This window comes from Sphaeramia orbicularis, chromosome 3 (assembly GCF_902148855.1).
Source record: "Sphaeramia orbicularis chromosome 3, fSphaOr1.1, whole genome shotgun sequence".
NCBI lineage: Eukaryota > Metazoa > Chordata > Actinopteri > Kurtiformes > Apogonidae > Sphaeramia > Sphaeramia orbicularis.
In genome coordinates this window covers 15,803,807-15,824,840 of record NC_043959.1, presented here as the reverse complement: position 1 = coordinate 15,824,840, position 21,034 = coordinate 15,803,807, and the positions used below count along the sequence as shown (strand labels likewise).

The window sequence follows — 21,034 nt, the reverse complement described above, 5'->3', positions numbered from 1 at the left end:
TACACTGGTACTGAGTGGAACCAACAGAATCCAGTACCAACTGACACCAGCAGGAGGAGACATTCACTTTAACCAGAATCTGCTGGACTCAGACACACACTGAAATAAACAGACAGACTGACAGACAAACAAATGAACAAACAGACAAACGAACCTGTGAAATAAATTAGAGTCTGTATTAAATATTGACTGGAACTTACAGAATTAAGAAACAAACACATGAACAGAATCAGAACAGAAGCAGAACCAGAAAGAGCACAGAACCAGAACTGAACCAGAACAGAACCAAAACAGAACAGAACCAAAACAGAACCAAACAAAACCAGAACACAACCAGAACAGAACCAAAACAGAACAGAACCAAAACAGAACCGAACAAAAACAGAACCAGAACAGAACCGATGAACAGAACAGAACCAGAACCAGCTCAATGGAGGTAAATGTGAGAGTCAACCAACCAAATTAAAATCAGACTGAATGTAAAACATTCAATAAATAATGTGATGAACTTTGACCTTTGGTTAAAAACCATTTCATAAACGTACATTTTTACAAACAAACTAACACTTTTAAAACATATGAAAACTTTAATTTGATCCTTTTTTTTTTGGACCCAAACAGATTCATGTTTCAGTGAGTTGAAGCTCATTCCAGTTAAATCCTGGATGACTTTGGATGTAAAACTGATGAAGGCCTGGTTCTGGTTCGGTTGGATCCGTTTCTTCCCTCTTTGGTGCAGGTGAATGTTACCAGCAGGGGGCGACACTGGGACAGGACTGCAGTCTATCAGGGTCTGGGGGGGGTTCCTCCTGTTTGGGTACAGATGGAACCTGAACCACAGAGTCTGGATCCGCCTTCAGCTCTCAGAACCACCTGGTTTATGTCTGAGTCCACGAGGATCCAAATGGGACCCAAATCCTCCTGTGTTCTGTTTTCAACCCGGTACCAAACGCCTCCTGTTCTGTTTTCAGTCCGGTACCAAATGCCTCCTGTTCTGTTTTCAGTCCGGTACCAAACGCCTCCTGTTCTGTTTTCAGTCCGGTACCAAATGCCTCCTGTTCTGTTTTCAGTCCGGTACCAAATGCCTCCTGTTCTGTTTTCAGTCCGGTACCAAACGCCTCCTGTGTTCTGTTTTCAGTCCGGTACCAAACGCCTCCTGTTCTGTTTTCAACCCGGTACCAAACGCCTCCTGTGTTCTGTTTCCAACCCGGTACCAAACGCCTCCTGGTCTGTTTCAGCCTGGTACCAAATGTCTCCTGTGTTCTGTTTCCAACCCGGTACCAAACGCCTCCTGTGTTCTGTTTTCAACCCGGTACCAAACGCCTCCTGTGTTCTGTTTTCAACCCGGTACCAAACGCCTCCTGGTCTGTTTTCAGTCCGGTACCAAACGCCTCCTGTGTTCTGTTTTCAACCCAGTACCAAACGCCTCCTGGTCTGTTTTCAGTCTGGTACCAAACACCTCGGCCTTTGTTAAACTTTGGACTCTGAGGTTTTTCTTTAGTGACGTAACAGGAACCAAAAACCTAATCGTCTTAAACATTAATCCCATTCCTGTTGTTTGTGAAACTGAGGCTCAGTTGAAACAGTTGAAAACACACATTTAAGCCCAAAGATCAGAAGTGGAATTCAACTTCAAGCTGAAAGAGTTTTTATAAAGAGACAGTGAACGAACGTCAAAAGGAAAAAGTTCAGAGTCTGTTTTTATTTTCACCTCAGCATGTTTTCAACTCAGTCTGAGGAAGATGATGAGGATAATGAAGATGAGGAGGATGATGAAGATGATGTGGAGGAGGATGATGAGGAGGAGGATGAAGATGAAGAGGATATAATGAAGATGATGAGGATGAAGATGAAGAGGATGATGAAGAGGATGATAATGAGGATGATGAAGATGATGATGAGGATGATGATAAGGATGAAGATGATGTTGAGGATGATGATGAAGATGATGATGAGGAGGAGGAGGATGATGATGAAGATGAAGAGGATGATAATGAGGATGATGATGATGAAGATGATGAGGAGGAGGAGGAGGAAGATGAGGATGATGATGAAGATCCTGAAGATGATGACGATGAACAGCGGACATGAATAAATGAGCTGTGTTAAATATGTATTGCAGACACTGACTGATGGGATCGGTCTAATTACTGGAGGAACATGGACCAGACCGAACAGAATCACAGACTTAAGTGGTCCAATAGAAGGAGGAGACGTGGAAGACGTGGATGTTTTCTCCCATAATGCACTACTCACTGATATTAATATGGTCTAAAATAGAAACATCACTAATTCATGACTCTGTTCGACTCTAGGATTAAACCCATTATGAACGAGTCAAAGGTCAAAGGTCAGCCGCAGCAAAGCCTCATGGGAGTGCAACGCTCACCTTTGGACCCAGTGTTTGGGTTTTCAATCATGTGACAGGTCATATAGAGGTCAGACAACATGGAGGCGGGGCAAACACGGTGGGGGCGGGGTTAAAGACGGTGCCCCCTTTAGGATGGAACCGGCAGTCATCTAGACCCAATAGAACCAGAACCAGAACCCTCAGACCACATTCTGAACCAGAACATGAACTTGCAGATGATATCCGGAACCAGAACCTCATTTATCTAGACCCGATAGAACCACAACCCTCAAACTGCATCCAGAACCAGAACCACTTTTATCTAGACTTGATAGAACCAGAACCCTCAAACTGCATCCAGAACCAGAGCTCCATTTATCTAGAGCCAATAGAACAAGAACCTTTCTTTCTTTCTTTCTTTCTTTCTTTCTTTCTTTCTTTCTTTCTTTCTTTCTAAACTAATAATTGAACAACACAAATGACTAATACCGTTATAGTTTTCAGAATATTCTGATATTGAATGTTTTTTCCGTTAATATTCGGACTTTATTGTAGTTTGGTTCTGTCGTAAAATACCGTAAAAAATTAATCAAACAATTATGAAGAAAAACTACAGGAAACAACAAGATGTTTGAAAGAATTCAATTATTAAAATGTTCTGACCCTTAAATACTTAATTAAGAATATTAGTCTACAGCAATTAATTAATTTATTAATTAATTAATAGCTCAACAAGTCAATAAAAATCAAACATCATCAAATATCAAAGTAACTGTAAGAATAACTGAATAATTTAACCACCACTGGAAAAAATGTTTTATTCAATAAACAGAAGCTGTCAAGTCCATCAATTTAAAATTGATCAATAATCAATAACTGAACCAATCCCTAATTAGACGATCCAATAAAACCAGAACCAGAGACCAGAACCAGTCCTGGTTTAACATGTTCAGTGTTTTATGGAAAAGCCTCTAGTGGCCATCAGCGGAATTTCACTTTAATCTGATCCAAACTGGATTAATGTGGTCAGTTAATGACCAGAACCAGATCAGAACCAGACAAAAACAAGACCAATACAAGACTAGAACCAGACCAGAACCGGACCAGAACGAGACCGAAACCAGACCAGAACCATATGAAAATCAGACAAAAATAAACCAGAACCTGACCAGAACCAGACCAAAACCAGACAAGAACCAAACAAGAACCACACCAGAACCAGACCAAAACCAGACAAGAACCACACCAGAACCAGACCAAAACCAGACAAGAACCAGAACCAGACCAGAACCAGACAAGAACCGAACCAGAAGCAGACCAGAACCAGACCAAATCCAGACCAGAACCAGACCAAAACCAGAACAGACCAGAACCAGACCAGAATCAAAACCAGAACCAGACCGAGCAGCTTCAGCTGAAACATGAACCTAAAACCGTCAACGTCAAGAGTCCATTCTTTAATTAGAATCAATGATTATTAATAAATGAATAAATGAGTTCATGTTCCATTTATATGAAAAGACTGAAGATGAAAGAGAAACGAAAGGAAAGGACACAAGAAAAGAATAGGAGTTTATATATAAAATATATACATGAAATAAAATTAAATAAAATACAAAACATAATATAATACAAAAATACAAATAAAATAAAAACAAGTTTATAAAAAATACAGACAAACAGTCAGAAGAATTCACTAGATTTAAAACATATTTAAATTAAATATATTTTATTTTAATATGTTTAACTTATGGTTTTCTTATGTGTAACTATGTTTTTACATTAACATTAAAACGAAAAATACGTTTGTTTTTTTGTTTTTGTGGTAAAAATACTCATGGTTTGGATTCAGGACCAGGACTCTTTCCGGTCCCCTGTGGGTCTGTGTGATCAGATCAGTATCGATCCCTGAGTGCTCGTGGGACCTTAAAGGGTTCAGGACTCAGCCGGTCTAAGCGGATCCACATCATGCGTCTCTGACTCTTCTGACGGGAGCGCACGGAGCAGGCGCAGTCTTAGGAGCGCGCGTTCTGGAGCGGACCGGACCGGACCTGACCTGCGCCTCCCAGAACCCCGGACCGGATCTGTGCCCACCCCAGTCCCGGACCCGCGGGTCCCGGTTTTCCATGAGAGCCTCCCCCCCCCGGGGCGGTGCGTCCCGGACCATGGAGGACTCCGAGAACGCGTCGGAGCCCGGGAACCAGACAGTGCCGCTGTCCGCGGTGCCGGTCCACAACGTGCCGGCGCTGGTGTTCGGGGTGGTTCTGATCGTGGTGGTGACCGGCGGGAACGTGCTGGTGTGCGTCAGCGTCTACCTGGAGAAGGCTCTGAAGACCACCACAAACTACTTCATAGTCAGTCTGGCGTTCGCGGACCTGCTGCTGGCGGTTCTGGTTCTGCCGCTCTTCGTTTACGCAGAGGTAAGACCCGGTCCAGGTCCGACCCGGTCACGTGACTCTGTGGCTGAGGGTGGTTTGATGGGACAGGTGACACCTGGTGGGTCTGGTACGACTCCGCATCAGTTGGATCGGTTTGTGATGCCTCTGCGGGTGGAGATCCGGGTGGAGGTTCGGGTGGAGGTTCGGGTCTCTGGGGTCTTAGTTAAGCCCTCCTGAATTAGACACCGATGATCCTGTTACCTGTAATCTGCACCGGGACGCATGCGCGGAACAGGATTTAGAGAAGTTATGGATGGAGAACAACAGGAAGATCTCACAAACCAGGACCTCTGTGTGTGTGTGTGTGTGTGTGTGTGTGTGTGTGTGTGTGTGTGTGTGTGTGGATCCTATCCTTCTACTGTTGGTTCTGTTTATGTTCTGTCGATTCTTTTTGTTCTGTTTATGTTCTGTTGGTTCAGCTTGTGTTCTGTTGGTTCTTTTTGTTCTGTTTGTGTTCTGTTGGTTCTGTAGGTTCTGTTGGTTCTTTTTTTGTGTTCTGCTGGTTCTCTTGGTTCAGTTTGTGTTCTGAAGGTTCTGTCAGTTCTGTTGGTTCTTTTTGGGGTTTTTTTGGGTTCTGTTGGTTCTGCTTGTGTTCTGAAAGTTCTGTCAGTTCTGTTGGTTCTTTTTGGTTTTTTTGTGTTCTGTTGGTTCAGTTTGTGTTCTGAAGGTTCTGTCAGTTCTGTTGGTTCTTTTTGGGTTTTTTTTTTGGGTTCTGTTGGTTCTGCTTGTGTTCTGAAGGTTCTGTCAGTTCTGTGGGTTCTGTTGGTTCTTGTTGGGTTTTTTGTGTTCTGTTGGTTCAGTTTGTGTTCTGAAGGTTCTGTCAGTTCTGTGGGTTCTGTTGGTTCTTTTTGGGTTTTTTGTGTTCTGTTAGTTCAGTTTGTGTTCTGAAGGTTCTGTCAGTTCTGTGGGTTCTGTTGGTTCTTTTTGGTTTTTTGTGTTCTGTTGGTTCTGTTGGTTCAGTTTGTGTTCTGAAGGTTCTGTCAGTTCTGTCGGTTCTGCTGGTACTGTCAGTTCTGCTGGTTCTCAGTCTTGGTTCTGTAGTTTCAGGGTGGGCTGTGGTCTCTGAACATCGTGGTGTGCGACGGCCTCATGACCATGGACGTGATGCTGTGCACGGCGTCCATCTTCAACCTGTGCGCCATCAGCGTGGACAGGTACGTCTGTGGGGGGTGGGGCGGGGCCAGGGCAGGGTGGGGGCGGGGTCACAGATGACGCATGTTCACGTCAAACTTCAACAAACTGTTTGGATCAGATGTTAATGTGATGGTTGAACTCACTGATTTCAACAGTTTCTGTGATTATTCAGCTGATGGTTCATGTTCTGTAAAGATGACACTTTCCCAGAATCCTTTGCTTTTGCCAGACTTATCATTGTAGGTTTAGTGACAGTGTTGAATCTGTTCCGACCCTCGTGTCTGTTTCTGTGCAGGTTCATCGCCGTGTCCATTCCTCTGAACTACAACCGTAAACACGTGGACCACCGTCAGCTGGTCCTGCTGTCGGCCACGTGGCTGCTGGCGCTCGCCGTGGCCTCGCCTGTTGTCTTCGGCATCAACAATGTCCCAGACCGCGACCCCAGCGAGTGTAAGCTGGAGGACAACACCTACGTGGTGTACTCGTCCGTGTGTTCCTTCTTCATCCCGTGTCCTATCATGGTTGTGCTCTACTGCGGCGTGTTCCGCGGCCTGCGGCGCTGGGAGGAGGCGCGTAAGGCCAAACTGCGCAGCAGCATTGAGGCCTGCAGGAAGCTGCAGCACGCTGCCGTGGCCACCGCCCTGCACCCGCTGGCCATCCCCACCATCCCTGGGCCCCTCCTCATGCCCCTCCCACGTATCGTCGAGAGGGACCTGGCCCAGCGTCGCCTGGACGACACCGACGACTACCGGCAGCGGGAGGTCCCGTACCCGAGACAGTACCGCGAGAACTCGGTGCCCACGCTGAGCTTCAACCAACAGCAGCTGAGGAAGAAGAGCACCAAGATCAACAGCCGCGAGAGGAAGGCCATGAGGGTCCTGCCCGTCGTAGTGGGTGAGTATGCCCACCAATCACAGAGGTGTTTCAAGACTGGATGAGTTACCGTGGCAACAGGGTGACTCACCGGTCCTCCACAGGGACTGGACGTCAGGACGGACATGTGACGCCCCCTAGTGTCGCATTTCACCGACCAGATCAGATCAGAAATAACACAAAACATGATGTAATATCATGCAGATCACTGATTGGTTGATCCAAGTTATCGTCATGTGTTTAGATTTGAGTCTTAGGCTTCGTTCAGATGCAGGTAAATGTGTCCATATGTGACCTGGATCTGATCTGTTAAAGACAGTTTGAAGGGTGAAGAGACTGGGTTTGGTATGGACTCTATGCACAGCCCCACTACTTCCTGAACTTCAGGTGGGTCCTTTATTTCCTGTCTTTCATTATTGGACACACTGATTAATCCAGGTGTGTCTGCTACTTCTTGTTGTGACAACTGATTAATTAGGCACACCTGGTTTAATCAGTGTGTCCAATAATGAAAGACAAGAAATAAAGGATCCATCTGAAGTTCAGGAAGTAGTGGGGCTGTGCATAGAGCCCACTGACCCTTTGCATCGACGTCACAGTTATCATGTGACTAGGGGTGCAGCGCCATGGTGGACGGCAAAAGCAACACAACAAACAAATGAATGAGTGACAGATTATGACTACCAGCACTGAAAATATAGTTTTGGAGTTGTCCTGCAAAGTGACTAACCTTACTGGATGGCAGAAAGAATGCTATTTGGAGAAGCTAGCGATAACACGACTAGCTACCGACCCATACCTTCTCCTTCCTGATGTGTTTATGGATCTAGCAAAATCCTCCAGTCTACTGGAGTTTAAAGCACACGGTCTGTACCATTCTGTTCTAAATGGAGTGTCCCCATACACAGGTGCTGACCTAAAAGCATACAAAAGTCTGAATGATACCAGTTCTTAGTCTCAGTTTACATTACTGAGTCGCTGTACTGCGCTCACGGCAGAGGAATGTATCTCATAATGGTTAAGGAAAGATACAGCTAATGTTAGCTAGCTAGCTGTGTATGTTTTTTGAATGTTTCCCCCAGCATGCCATCCAAACTCAAATAGACTGTAACCAAAAGCAGCTCTAATTAACTAACACTGTGTAATAATGTTAGTGGCTGTCGTAAGTAGACTACAATATTAGCTCTGTTGTTGAAGTGGCGGCCTATCTACTATCTACACACAGTAATATGTACAGTTCCACCACGAGAACATATGGAACAGCATAATGACAATAACAGTATTTCATAGAACATAGTGTAGCTGGTAGAAGGGCAGACACTACAACAGCAGAGCTAATATTGAAGGCTACTTATGACAGCCACTGGAACATAGTGGCTCATAGTAGTTAACCCAGTATACCACCTAGCTAGCATTTGGGGGTGCTAATATGCTATGGACACAAACAGAGCCTGTTCTATCTGTAATATCAGGTCCATCAGAACCAGGCTCTGTCTGGAACCAGCTGAAACTATGGTTGGGACTGTTGTGTGCGACCGCTGTATGTGAAAAGCAGGGTTAAAAACGAACAAAAACGAGAACGTTCAGATCAAATTCGATATTAGTCGGTTTGCCGTCCAGTTCAGTCCAGCACTTCCACCGTCCGTCATGGCGCTCGTTTGTGGCGTGAACAGTGCGTGACGTAACGTGCAAAGGGTCAATAAATTCCGCTGTAGGACTGGTCTCTTACCATGGTAGCTCCTTGTAGTAGATGCTCATGCTGGATCTGGTGACCCCTGGTCTGGGGGGAGGGGACAGGGACACCATGCTCTGCAGTACTTTAAATGTGACTGCAGAACCAGTTTTGGCCACAATTCTATATTACGACTCCTTTAAGACCTGGTGTCTGAACGTAAACTAAAACAACTATTTTCTGACCTGAAATTGTAACTTGACAGTTTTTCAGCTGATCGTCCACCTTTATTGTGTCGTTTGTAGCCGCGGTCACACTGAAAACGCCACAGTTTTTCATGTTGTGTAAATGTGAGTGTTGTTTTCCCCCTGGTGGCAGGTCGTAGTAGAGCTCATAAATCCCATGTTAGTCTTAAACCCCTTTTCCACCACAGGGTTCCACCTAAAGTACCCTCCAACCACAAACTTTCCCTGGTAAGTTCCTAGTAAGGTGTGGGACTTTTCAGATTATTCAGAATCCTTGAGGGGCTGTGTGTTGAAGAAGGCTGATTGGTGGAACACACTGTCAGCGTTCCATTCTTTCGTTCCGCTTCCATGTTTAATCCATTCAGATCACATGGTTTTATTTACGATGTAGTGGCAGCTGCTCGTCTTTCAGAGAGGGGAAGCTCATTGTCGGCTTACATAAAAAAAGGGAAGTTTTTTAAACATAAATCCGGCCCTCCGTTCCTTTTTAAGAAAATGGTCACTGACTTTATCGTACCAAGTAAACAAGAAAACATTGAAATTATGATAAATTGAAACAAGGAAGTACAATGAGTGTGTTTTATTTACAGTGCAAGAAATGAACAAGTAATTTCGTAGTGGTTTCTCTCTCAATTTCACAGCAGAATGCGCGACGGTATTAAACTGAACTCTGTCAGTGAAGGAACAGATCTGAAAACAGCTGTCAATCAAATGAGATTCAGCCTTTCAACTGATCCTCCAATCAGCACATGGAAGCCTGGGGTCCAGCCCAGCCGAGCTCTGCCCACAGCTCCATTCACCCCCAGAAACGCCGAGCGTCCAGGGGCAGGACAACATCGTGGCATTTATCCAATTACCGTCCAGTTTTGAGGCAATGAAAAAAACTGTTCCACTCGATCCCATTGAAATGCATGGACGCTGAGCGTCTACGGGCAAATGCACTGAACAGAGATCATATGAGAAAACAGCGCAACGGGAATGTATGAGGAGTGAACAACATCAAGTCCGTTAATTTGTGATAAAGCTGATTCTGAACGAACTCATCTTTGAGATGAACGTGTTCAAACACATTTGTAGTCAATGAAATGTCAACACAACCGTAGATATTTAACCATTTAATTTTTCGCAATTTTAGGGGAAGCTGAGCTTCCATTGCAGTCTATGAGAAATCGCCTTTGTTACGATGTAATGACAACAGAACGAATGGAGCATGTTAATGACATCATCGTGCATGTTTGGCCTTAAGCCTCTTCTTAGCTCCGCCCACTGGACTGGAGGTCTTGTGCAGTTTCTTTGGCCACTCCCACATCCCTCATCAGATTGATTTAAATACATTTTCCTGAGGTAAAAACACAAAAAACACAGAATCACAGTAATTATTTTTTACCAGGTAAATAAATTCCTGCAAATGTTGGTGGAAAAAGGGTCAAGCGTTTATTCACATCACCATCGTTCTGATCAGTTTGATATTAATGTCGTAAAATGGGTGATTGACAGTTGTAACGACCAATCACAGAGTCAAAGAGGTGAAAAACATGGGATTAAGAAGAGCTTCAGGTTTCGGCTTCTTTTCGTCAAAAATAATTCGGGAATGTTTGGTTTATATTTGTCACAGTAGGTTTTTTTTTTTACTGTAAATAGCAGTCACAGATCTTCATATTTAGATTTGAATGTATGTGAACAGTGAACTATGATAAAACCTTTCACCTGATTAACCCTTGACCTGTTACACCAATGCAGCGTTCGTGTTTTTTTTTTCTGTTTGTTGCGTAATGCACTTATTGGATTGGGTTTAAGCTGTAAGACACGATGGTCGGTCAGTGATAGGGAACAGTTTAATCCTCAGACTGAACTGCATGAAGCTCAGCCGTACGTTCACCTGTCGCTACGGAAACGCCCTCACACACACTGATTTCCTTCACTCACAACGTGGTCAACGTTAACGGTAACGGTGGATTCATCACCAGCTTTAGATGAAGAATGGTCCTGATGCAGAATTCATGTGACGCCTCCAGCTCCAACATCTCATTAGTCTTGTCATGAATCATTTACATCCTGTCGTCTGATGGGGGGTGTGGCCAAGCCAGCACCTACCCAATCAGCATCATCCTGCAGCGTGTCATCGTCATTAAACCTGGGTCTGTTTGATGGAGCTGCAGCTTCAGCCTTTAAACTACTACTACTACTAATAATAATAATATTAATAATAATAATAACAATTTTAATAATAACAATAACAAGCCCCGCCCCTCACATGTATTGTGTCTTATTTTGGCATCAATCCAGCTGATGTCATCATAGACATAGACGGCATAGACACATTTTGCTCATTATAACTGTACTAGTGTATTGAGCCGTGTGGTTCCACAGGTTCTAGATGTGGTCGTTTTTATATTGTTGTGTATTTGTACATGTTGTACCACATATGTCCAGCAGTCACTGCCAAAGTGTTCTGGACATAGAAACATGATTATAAGGATATTGGATTAAAATTGACTAATATCTGCCAAAATATTGGTCCGATCAACTGTTACTGTTTACACTAGTCTGTTCACTGAGCAAAAATACAGAAGGATGACAAAAACACACACACACACACACACGCACACACACACTCACACACACACACACACACACACACAAAGGTCACTTGGCTGTTATATTATAGATGGGGAAAAAAAAGATTTTAAAAATTAATTTAAAAAAATTTTGAACTTTGACCTACTTTCCCCAAAATGTAATCACATTTATTCTGTGTCACTGGTAATCTATAAACCCAGTTAGGTATGAATTCAATCAATAGATTTACTGCTAAAGTGTAAACAAACAAACTGAACCAAGAACAATAGCCCTTGCCTCTTCTTCGAGGGGCGGGGTAATAATAAAATTATCTTTAATTATGAAAAACAAAGGGTTTTCCAAAGAAAACGACATATGATAAAAGAAAAAGATAAAAGATACCAACTTAATTTGATGATCAACATGAACCATATTTGAGCTGGATTGTCCTACTATATCTATTAATAATGTAAAAAAAAAAAAATTCAAGAAAAGTATCTATTTCAGGTCTATATCTGGTCTATATCAGATCTATATCAGGCCTATATCTGGTCTATATCAGGTCTATATCAGATCTATATCAGGTCTATATCAGGTCTTTATCTGGTCTATATCAGGCCTATATCTGGTCTAGACCTGTTGTGAGACCCTGTGGTTGTGGTTTCTCACTGCAGGCTGCTTCCTGTTCTGCTGGACGCCGTTCTTCGTGGTCCACACGACGCGGGCGGTGTGCGTGGCGTGCGACCTCCCTCCCCACCTCGTCAGCACCGTCACATGGCTGGGCTACGTCAACAGCGCCCTGAACCCCATCATCTACACCATCTTCAACACAGAGTTCAAAAAGTTCTTCAAGAAGTGTTTCTGGAGCTGCTGCTGACGGTGAGCAGCTGTGGAAGGACGCCAGACGGAGGTCCATTACCTGACAGAGGTCCAGTACCTGATGGAGGACCAGTACCTGACGGAGGACCAGTATCTGACGGAGGACCAGTATCTGATTGAGGTCCAATACCTGATGGAGTTGTAGTTTTACTGGTTAAATCCTTCTTTTGTGGGTGGTTTAAATAACATCAGAACTGATCATATGATGGATCATATGACCGACCGTTTCCACTGATGTTGGTGGTGAATAAGGTGTTTCCGTCGACTCCAGGTCCAGGAGCCACTGGGTTCTGTTACTGCCCTTTAAGTTGGTGCCATATCCATGTTTCAAGTGTTTGAGGCCTTTAGACCACGCCCCTGTTGTCGTGGTTTCACAGGATGAAAACTTCACTCAAGGTTACGACAGACTTGGCACCAACACAGAAATAAGTTAGTTTCCTTGAGGTGGAAAGAACAGGAACAAAGTCTGTTCTGTTCAGTGCAGAACTCTGGGGAGTTGGACCGAGTGGGACCAGACTGGACCGTTCTGTATTCTGTTCACCTGTTCTCTCTGGTTCCATTATTAGAACAGGAACATATGGGTTCACTGTCCCTGACCGTGGTGCTGATGTAGATCTGCAGTCTGAGGCCTTCAACGGCAGCTCACTGACACCAATGCCTGCTAATGCTAATGCTAATGCTAGCTACTGTGTGTGTGTATTATGGGTAAAATGCAGAGACTGAATTTCCCTTCGGGGATAATCAAGTGAGTTAACCTTTAACCTTTTTTTTAAACCACGCCCACTTCCAATTTCTGACCAATCAAACAATAGTTGGTCCTACCAGATGATGATGTGTCAAAAACAAACACAGACTGAGGTCATGGAGCAGAAAACAACCGTCTCTGTTCTTATGGTTCTACTGTTCATTCATAGAACCAGTGATTTTACACCAAATGAGTAAAGTCTGTGTTTTGAATTGACTTTATTGACCTTATTCTCTGGTTCCTGTTCTTTATCATCTCCTACGTTTACTGGAATGGACTGAATAAACCTCAGAGGAAAGAAAAACTATGGAGAACTCAGCCAATCACAGACGGACTCATAGCATCACGTCTCTTTTCCATCGTCCATCTGAGTTAAACTTTCCACATATTTCCTAAATGTGTTCCAAACAGAAGTGTGTAATGTTGGTTTTTTCCATTCAATCCCAAATGTGCTGATTAGTTTCTTTCTTCTGGTAGATGTCAGTAGAAGTCATTCCATAAACATGAACAGAAATCTGTGCTGTTTTGAATCTAGAATGCTCATCCCCCTCTATCTCCTACTAAATTCTAAAATGATTGGGTTTCCTGGTGTGTCCACACATATCCACACGTTTGGTTTAAACTCTTTTTCTTCTCTTGTTCTAACATCCATCAACATCTGTTTGTTTTGGTCATGTGACTGTAGTTGGACTCAAAGGTCTTTCCATTACAGTTTTGTGTCATATACCATCAGCCCCCTGTGTACCAGCTCTGTGACGTTCTTCTGATCTCCACACTGTTCCCTAAGTCAGTTAACTTCCTGTTCCAGTTACAACAGCGGAAATGGACAGACAGAAAAACTCTAACGCTTCAACTGTCAGAAAAAGGAGTAAATCTAATCTGAGGGATACTTTGAAGGTCCACAGTACGGTGGTGGATCCACTGAATCCTGCTGAGACACTTTGAACCAGATCGAGTTGCTGTAATATCCGAACCTGCTGAACCTGCCGTCTAAGCGTCTCCATTCCTTCCTTCATGTTCTCATCCTGTTCCTGGTCGACTGGCTCCGTGGTCCTGGTCCACTAGCATTGGAACCATAGCAGTCTCCTCCTCAGTCTCCACTAGGGCAGGTTCTGGACTGACAGGTCAGTCCGGTTCTCCCAAACACCACCCATGTCCTGGTGCTGGTTTAGTTGTTCCAGTCAAACAGCGATGGTTCTGTCTGTAGCTAAAACCCATCCACCTTTAGCAGTTCTATGGATCTGATCCAAATGTCTGCTCCATACCTTTGTGCGCTGAGGAACAACAAACCCTGTCCTTCGTATTTTCTGTATCTACTGCACTTGAAGGACAGGGTCTTTAGGAATGTGATGGAAGCTGATTTCACTGTTATAGTGACTGGATCCAGTTCAAAGTGTCTCAGCAGGGTTCAGTGGACCCACCTCTGTTCTGTGGACTTTCAAAGTATCCCTCAGATCAGATTTACTCCTTTTTCTGACAGTTGAAGTGCTCCAGTTTTTCTGTCTGTCCATTTTCCCGCTGTTTACTGTTGTGACTGGAGCAGGAAGTTAATAGAAACGGACTTACCGATCATTGTTGAGATCAGAAGTACGTCACAGAGCAGGTGCAAAGGGGCTTTTTCACTACGCCTCAAAAACCACCTCTTGTAAGCACAAAAACTTTTCATCAAAAAACTAGACTTTTGGCCAAATTGTCATTTTTCCATTACGCAAATTTTTATGCACAAGTTATTTTCATGATATTTGAGGGTCGATGGAAAAGCGACAAGTGTCACATGGAGGTGATGAACTGTTGACGTTGGTCTCCTGGTGTGTTCATGGGACTTTCATTCCACTTTATTTTTATGATCAAATGTTGTGAATCTCTGACAAACACTCGATGCCTCTGAAAACGTTAAAGCGTGTTCTGATGTAAAGGATTCGATGTTTGTTCATGTTATAAAAACATTTTTTCACCTTTTATCATCTGTTTGGTTTGAGTTTGTCTGATCCAACTGATTCCACTCTGAGACCAGGACGTTCATTGGACGCACAGTTCATTCTTCTTTTCACAGCTGCAGGACGAGAGAAGAGGTGCATTCAGGGAAGTGAGAGGTGAGGAGGTAAACGAACATTTTAAAAGAAGTGGAATGTTCAGTTCATAGTTGAATTCTATTGAATCAGTGTTTTCATCTCAGATCCACAACAGAAACATCACCAGCTGCACTTAAAACGCACTGTTTCCATGTGGACGAGACCTTGAACGCCTGAGGAGTCATGTGACCTGTTCACCTGTCACAGGTCAGAGCTGATGATAACGCAGACTGTTTAAAAGGGTAAAAAGTCCAAAATAATAATAATAATAATAATAATAACAATAATAACAATAATAATAATAACAACAAATGAGTGTTTAGGTTGAACATTTCATCCTTTAATGGATTTAAGGGAATAAATAAGTGTAAAAACTTAAATAAGTTAAATCCTCAAAACTGAGGCGCTAACGACACATTTGGGGTCTTTTTTTCAACTTTTTAATCAAGTTGTAATTAGTTAAATCTTCCACTGGTTCCAGGTGTTTTATTTGCTAGAACATTCATCTGTCATCTCTGTTTCAACAGTAAAGACTCAGTTTTACTGTAAAAAGTCAAAAATACTGAAGAAATATTCAACAGAATTGTCACATTTTAGACCCTTTTCCTCCAACATTCCCGGACTTTGATTCAGTTTATTCCAACCCCCACTAGAGGGAGTGGAGACACAAAAAACTTCCATTGGACACATTTAAACTCGTAGATTCACCCAGAAACCGATTAAAGCTGAAAATGTAGAAGAAAAAACCTAAGTTAATGAAGAAAAATAAAGGAGCAGAAAAACTGAAAAGAAACTAATGATTAAAACCAGGATTTTATAACAATAAAGAAGAAAATTTACATCAAATATGTTCATGTTATCTAAAATTAAAGTTAAATATTTGCAGAAAAATGCAGATTCTCTCAGATTAAATTTATTAAAGTTGAATTTACAACAAAATAAAAACCAAAAGTTCTGATTTATTTGATGAAACTGAAAGGTCTTCATCTGGGCCCAGTTCCATTTGTGTCATTGACCCATTATTACAATTATTAATCATCTGTGTGTTCAACTGGAAACAATACAGCTGATTGGTCACATGTTGGTGGGCAACACCCACTTCTACGAGTTTTTCTTCTGATGATTCAAAAACAAACCAAGTGAATCTGGTGTAAATGGAATAAACCAGTTACAGACGCCACTGGATTCAACCTGGAGGAGAACGGAAGAGTGGAACCACAACAGTGGAACCACGACAGTGGAACCATGACAGTGGAACCCTTTTAACCGGGAACACAGGTGGAAACATTGAGACGTAGGGGATGTTAAAGTGGAAACAAGGCTGATTGTCTCTTTTTCTTTGGATAATTGTGACAAAAACGTAGAGATTTAATGTTTAAATGGACTGAAATGTCTCCATTAGGGATCAGTCTAATTCCTGAAGTGGGTTCAGTATATTTAAAGGTGAACTTCAGCTTCAGAGCCTGTGTGTGAAACTTCGTCCATCACTCCTCCGTCTGTTTGACCTGCAGGTGAAACACACATCAGATCAGACAGTCAGCAAACCAGGACCGACCCGGTTCTGATCCAGGACCGACCCGGTTCTGACCCAGGACCAACCGTGTGCGCGTCCATCAGGGCCTTCAGGTCTTCAGTCCACCCCACAGCGTCCACCAGAGCCTGGACTCCCTGGACCACGTCTCCGAGCTGAACCACGTCCCGGTGGCGCCGCCCCCCAACAAACGGGCCGACCCGGTCCCTGTTGATGAGCAGACGAGGAACCGAACCTCTGACGGCTCCGGCCAGACTGGCGAAGGGCTCCACCTGCAGGACAGAGGAGGAACTACAGTGTCACCGAAGGACAGACGTCCTCAGGTAAAGACCACATTTGGACATTTTCATCTGATGTGAGATGTGGAAGCGTGTCCACCAGGAGGCGCTAAAAACAAGAAACAGGTTCAACATCAGGGGGTTTGATTCAAACTATAGATTTGATGAAGAATTAGCGGCGATAACAATAAAAAATCTGATATCTATGAGAAAAACAGCCGTAATATTTAAAGTTCTGTTTGATCTGGTGTGAGTTCCTTATTTTTCATGTTTTTACAAAAGCATGTTTATTCGTCTTATTCAACTTGAAGTCAATGTGACTTTTGTAACTTAATGACTTTTGTCTCATAAGGATCATGTTCTTTTGTCATATTCAGACTTTTCTCTAATAATGTTGTGACTTTTTTCTCATAATATTTTCAATATTCGTTCTTTTACTCCAAATATCAGACTTCATCATATTTGATGGGACTGTTCCATCATTTCTTGGGCTGATGATGTTTGTGGAAGTCTTGGACCCACGTGAATATTCTGTAAAACTTCATCTTCATCATCATCACCGTCTTCCTCGTGGCTCTTACCTCCAGAGACGTGCCCATGATGATCAGCAGGTCGGCCATAGGGAAGTCTGTCAGGTACTTGAAGAAGTGAACAGGAAGCTCCTCCCCAAAGAACACGATGTCAGGTTTCACCACACCTGTGCAGGTGGGACACTTTGGCACTGCCCCCTTCATCACATCAGGCTGAAGGAGCAAAGACAGGATGAGGAACAGAGAACGTGAGGGAAGAAGAATGAAGAACAGAGGAAACAGGAGAAAAATGAATGGAGAGGTTGGAGAACATGAGGAACATGAGAACATGTGACCACGAGGAACATGAGGAACATGAGAACATGTTCAAGTTCTGGTTGGATCTCAGGTGTTCCCCAGATGTTCTCCTGCTGTGGTCACTCACCCTGAGGTCAGCGCCGTCGTATTTCCTCCGACACACGGTACACGTTGCCGTGGAAAACGTTCCATGAGCTTCGACCAGCTTCTCTGGAGGAACCCCAGCGACTACGTTGACATAGAAACACAAACATGAGATGGAGGAACCGCGGCGACTGCGGTCCGACCTGTGGCGGTGGTGGCGGCAGACGTACGGCGCTCCAAGCCGTCGATGTTCTGCGTGTACATGCGCAGCAGCTGGTTCTTCTGGTGCAGCAGGCAGATGAAGTGGTGTGCGGCGTTGGGCCGGTACGACCCAGGGTACAGCGCTTTGGCCAGGGCGAAGAAGGGCCTGGGGTCACGGTGGAAGAAGCCGATGTCGAAGATGGCCTCGGCATACGGCAGGTTGTACTGCTGGAGGTTGTCATAGAGACCACTGCCCGGAGACCTGACAGCCAATCAACAGTCAGAACAGGCGGTCTATGACGTCATTGCCAATGGCTGACGTGTGCATTTCCTAACCTGAAATCTGGGATTCCGCTCGGCGTGCTGATCCCTGCCCCTGCCATCACCACCACCCGCTTCAACTTCCTGTCTCGGATGTCTTTGGCCACGCCCTCCAGGGTCAGCTGATCTGCAGATGAAGTGCCAGAGAACAGACGTGGAGCCGCGGTCCACCAGGGGGCACTAGAACATCTGAGGAGGAACAAGAAATAGGTTTGGATTCAAACTGGGACCTCACAAAAGATCTGGGACGAAAAGAAAGAAATATCTGAAATTTACAGACAAATATTCCCAATATTTGATCTTAAAATATGACCCATCATGTGTTCTATGTGTTTGGGATCAGGCACTGTCCGTGGTGCCGAATCACACATTCCAGTAAAATTTGCAGGAAAACACTGACCTGTTAAACAGAATCAAAACTGTAATAGAAACCCGAACATGTAAGACATGAAAATAAGAAATCTAAAGTAGAAAGAAGAGAAGAAAACAAAGATACACAAGATTAAGAGAAGGAACTGAACCCAGTGTCTAACCCTAACTGTCTGGAACTCAGTCCACCTTGAGAAGGTCATATGAAATGGTCCATAGATTGTTTATATGGTGTTTGTAGTCGTTCCTAATGACATTTGTGACTGAGCCTTAAATTAATAATTTCATGTTTGTACAACAGCATCTTTATTTGTCTCATTCAACTTTAATTCAATGTGACTTTTCTCTGGTAACTTTATTATTTTTGTCCCATAAAGATCATGTTTCGTCTTGTAATATTCAGACTTCTTTCTAATAATGTGACTTTTCTGCCATAATACTAGCACTTTTTTTTAATTTATATTAGCAGTTTAGTCTCATAACATTCTGACTTTTCTTATAGTTTTATAATTTTTCTTGCAATATTATGACTTAAACTCTTCAAATATCTGATTTTCATTTATATTTGCTACGACTCTGTGACTAATTTCTTGAACTAATTAGTTTTGACTCTATTTCAGGCTCATATTTCCACATAATCACTGTATCTTTACACAAACATTATGAAAATCTAAAACTGATGATGAATGAAAAACAGAAATGACTGGATCTCCAAAGGTTTAACCATGAAAACAGTGTGTTCTCTGTGATGGTCCTGAACTGGTTTGACTTGATGTGGGATCTGCTCGTTTAGAAGATAATGAACAAGAACTGCAGTAAAAGACCAAAAACATCTGGATGAACTCACAGGGAGGACACAGGTGAGGAGGGGGCGGAGCCTGGGGCATACCTGGACCACCTCCTCTGACCTGAAACACATGACGTCAACAACCAAAGCTGTTTTAAGATGAAACTGTGACTGACTATAAGTTTGTTAAATACATTAGTGTCATTATTCTGGTTCATGTGAGTGGAGTTAAAGGTTCTGGTTCTGTGGTGCTTCTAGAACTGTTTCACTGGTTGAATTTCAGTAAAATGAACCAAACAAAAGGATATTTGTGCCTTAAAATCAGACTTCTTTCTGTCCAATCCTTTAGACATTTGATGTGTTGGGTTTTAGGGTAAGTTTTTAATTCATAATTTACTTTTTAGATTAATAATACTAATAATAGTACTACTACTACTAATAATAATAATCTCCCCCATCATAGAAGTCCGTGAGGATCAGTCCAACTTGTTCCATTGGGTCCATTTCTTTCAATTCTGTTCAGCTGTTCCTGTTTTTACTCTGGTACCGCTTTAAAAATCTAGTCTAAAAGTTAAATGACCTGATTTAATCAATTAAATCCAGACATTTGATGATTAATGTTCAGTTTTCTGGATCCGAATGTTTCCTGTTTTTAGTTTAACACTGAACACATCAACGTCTCACTGTTCTGCAGGTTCTGGTTCTGGACCAGTGGATCCGGATCACTGGATCTGGATCTGGTTCAGTAGTTCTGGAACAGTGGATCCGGACCAGTGGTTCTGGATCAATGGATCTGGATCCGGACCAGCGGTTCTGGTCCAGTGGATCCGGACCAGTGGTTCTACATCTTTCGTGGGTTCATCTGGTTCTGTTTGTTTCTTCTGTTGAATCCATTAAAGATCCTGTTGGTTCGGACCATGGAGGATCTGGTTTGACCTGGTCCTGGTCTCCTCTAAAACCTCCGTGTCTCCACTGACCGTGAGTCGAATCCAGACGTCCGAGACCCGGACCCGGTCTGAGACCAAGACCCGGTCTGAAGCGGACCGCCCACATCACAACCGGAACCACGAGACGACGACGAACATCAGAACTAATGTCAAACAGCTCTGTGTTTACCGTTGGCTTCTTCTTCTACAGTTTATTAACGGGTAGGATCCAATGCACCGGTGCGTCAGCGCCTCCTGCTGGACACAACGAACAACACACGACAAACACCTGACCATGATCCACAGGGTTTAGTTCTGTTCTGACAACTCAATAAAATAAGGAATAACAATAATAGAAACTATATACAGAAGTAGAATAAATAAGCCAATGGTTCATTTAAACGGATTAAAAGTCTTTGGATTTTGAAGAGAGTCATAAAATAGATCATACACTGGCATTAAAAAACTGAAAAAAAGAACAAACATGAAAGTCAGATTAAAAAAAACAAATAGTAAAGAATTAAATCCTCATTTTAAATGAGGAGAACGGTAAAATTAAACAAATAAACACATTTTTTATTATTTTTGTAGTATGGTGTCTACCCGTTATTCAGCTCTGTTCAACACACAAACTATATGAATTTACATTAATCCAGCATGTTTATATCCATGTTTATGTCAGTCAATATAATTATAGATATAATAATTATCATATATGTAACTGTGTCATAATTCACAACATA

At 43.0% G+C, this 21,034-nt stretch overlaps 2 protein-coding genes across 5 annotated transcripts; one reads left to right on the top strand and one right to left on the bottom strand.

The window, feature by feature from the left end:
* The first annotated feature begins 4,222 nt into the window (after window positions 1-4,222).
* Window positions 4,223-20,353, top strand: LOC115410485 (D(4) dopamine receptor-like). 2 transcript variants are annotated; one of them, XM_030122150.1, is made up of 4 exons: window positions 4,223-4,770; window positions 5,830-5,942; window positions 6,218-6,816; window positions 20,265-20,353. In XM_030122150.1, exons 1-4 carry the CDS (start codon window positions 4,477-4,479, stop codon window positions 20,339-20,341), a joined length of 1,083 nt encoding a protein of 360 aa, XP_029978010.1. In that variant the 5' UTR covers window positions 4,223-4,476; the 3' UTR covers window positions 20,342-20,353. The 2 variants fall into 2 exon arrangements, with proteins under 2 accessions (XP_029978010.1, XP_029978001.1); XM_030122141.1 differs by lacking the exon at window positions 20,265-20,353 and adding an exon at window positions 11,946-13,357.
* LOC115410556 (NAD-dependent protein deacetylase sirtuin-3-like) lies at window positions 15,564-20,465 on the bottom strand. Of its 3 annotated transcripts, XM_030122256.1 has the most exons (8): window positions 20,343-20,465; window positions 19,426-19,486; window positions 18,225-18,398; window positions 17,918-18,150; window positions 17,731-17,831; window positions 17,358-17,519; window positions 16,567-16,770; window positions 15,564-16,472 (listed from the first exon to the last, which is right to left on the bottom strand). In XM_030122256.1, the coding sequence occupies exons 1-8, from the start codon at window positions 20,416-20,418 to the stop codon at window positions 16,452-16,454; spliced, it is 1,032 nt and encodes a 343-aa protein (XP_029978116.1). In that variant the 5' UTR covers window positions 20,419-20,465; the 3' UTR covers window positions 15,564-16,451. The 3 variants fall into 3 exon arrangements, with proteins under 3 accessions (XP_029978116.1, XP_029978107.1, XP_029978122.1); XM_030122247.1 differs by lacking the exon at window positions 20,343-20,465 and having other exon boundaries at window positions 19,426-19,746; XM_030122262.1 differs by lacking the exons at window positions 19,426-19,486; window positions 20,343-20,465 and adding an exon at window positions 19,403-19,420.
* Between the last annotated feature and the right edge of the window lie 569 nt (window positions 20,466-21,034).

What these genes read in the sequence shown, in the direction of transcription:
- LOC115410556 (XM_030122247.1), bottom strand. Translation starts at nt 19,583, where the DNA reads ATGAACCAGAATAATGACACTAATGTATTTAACAAACTTATAGTCAGT. An exon ending in TCCTCACCTGTGTCCTCCCT is followed by an intron (nt 18,399 to 19,425) that starts GTGAGTTCATCC and finishes GTTCCTCCTCAG; the next exon opens with ATGTTCTAGTGCCCCCTGGT. An exon ending in AGCGGAATCCCAGATTTCAG is followed by an intron (nt 18,151 to 18,224) that starts GTTAGGAAATGC and finishes ATTGGCTGTCAG; the next exon opens with GTCTCCGGGCAGTGGTCTCT.
- LOC115410485 (XM_030122141.1), top strand. Translation starts at nt 4,477, where the DNA reads ATGAGAGCCTCCCCCCCCCGGGGCGGTGCGTCCCGGACCATGGAGGAC. An exon ending in CGCTCTTCGTTTACGCAGAG is followed by an intron (nt 4,771 to 5,829) that starts GTAAGACCCGGT and finishes TTGGTTCTGTAG; the next exon opens with TTTCAGGGTGGGCTGTGGTC. An exon ending in GGTCCTGCCCGTCGTAGTGG is followed by an intron (nt 6,817 to 11,945) that starts GTGAGTATGCCC and finishes TTCTCACTGCAG; the next exon opens with GCTGCTTCCTGTTCTGCTGG.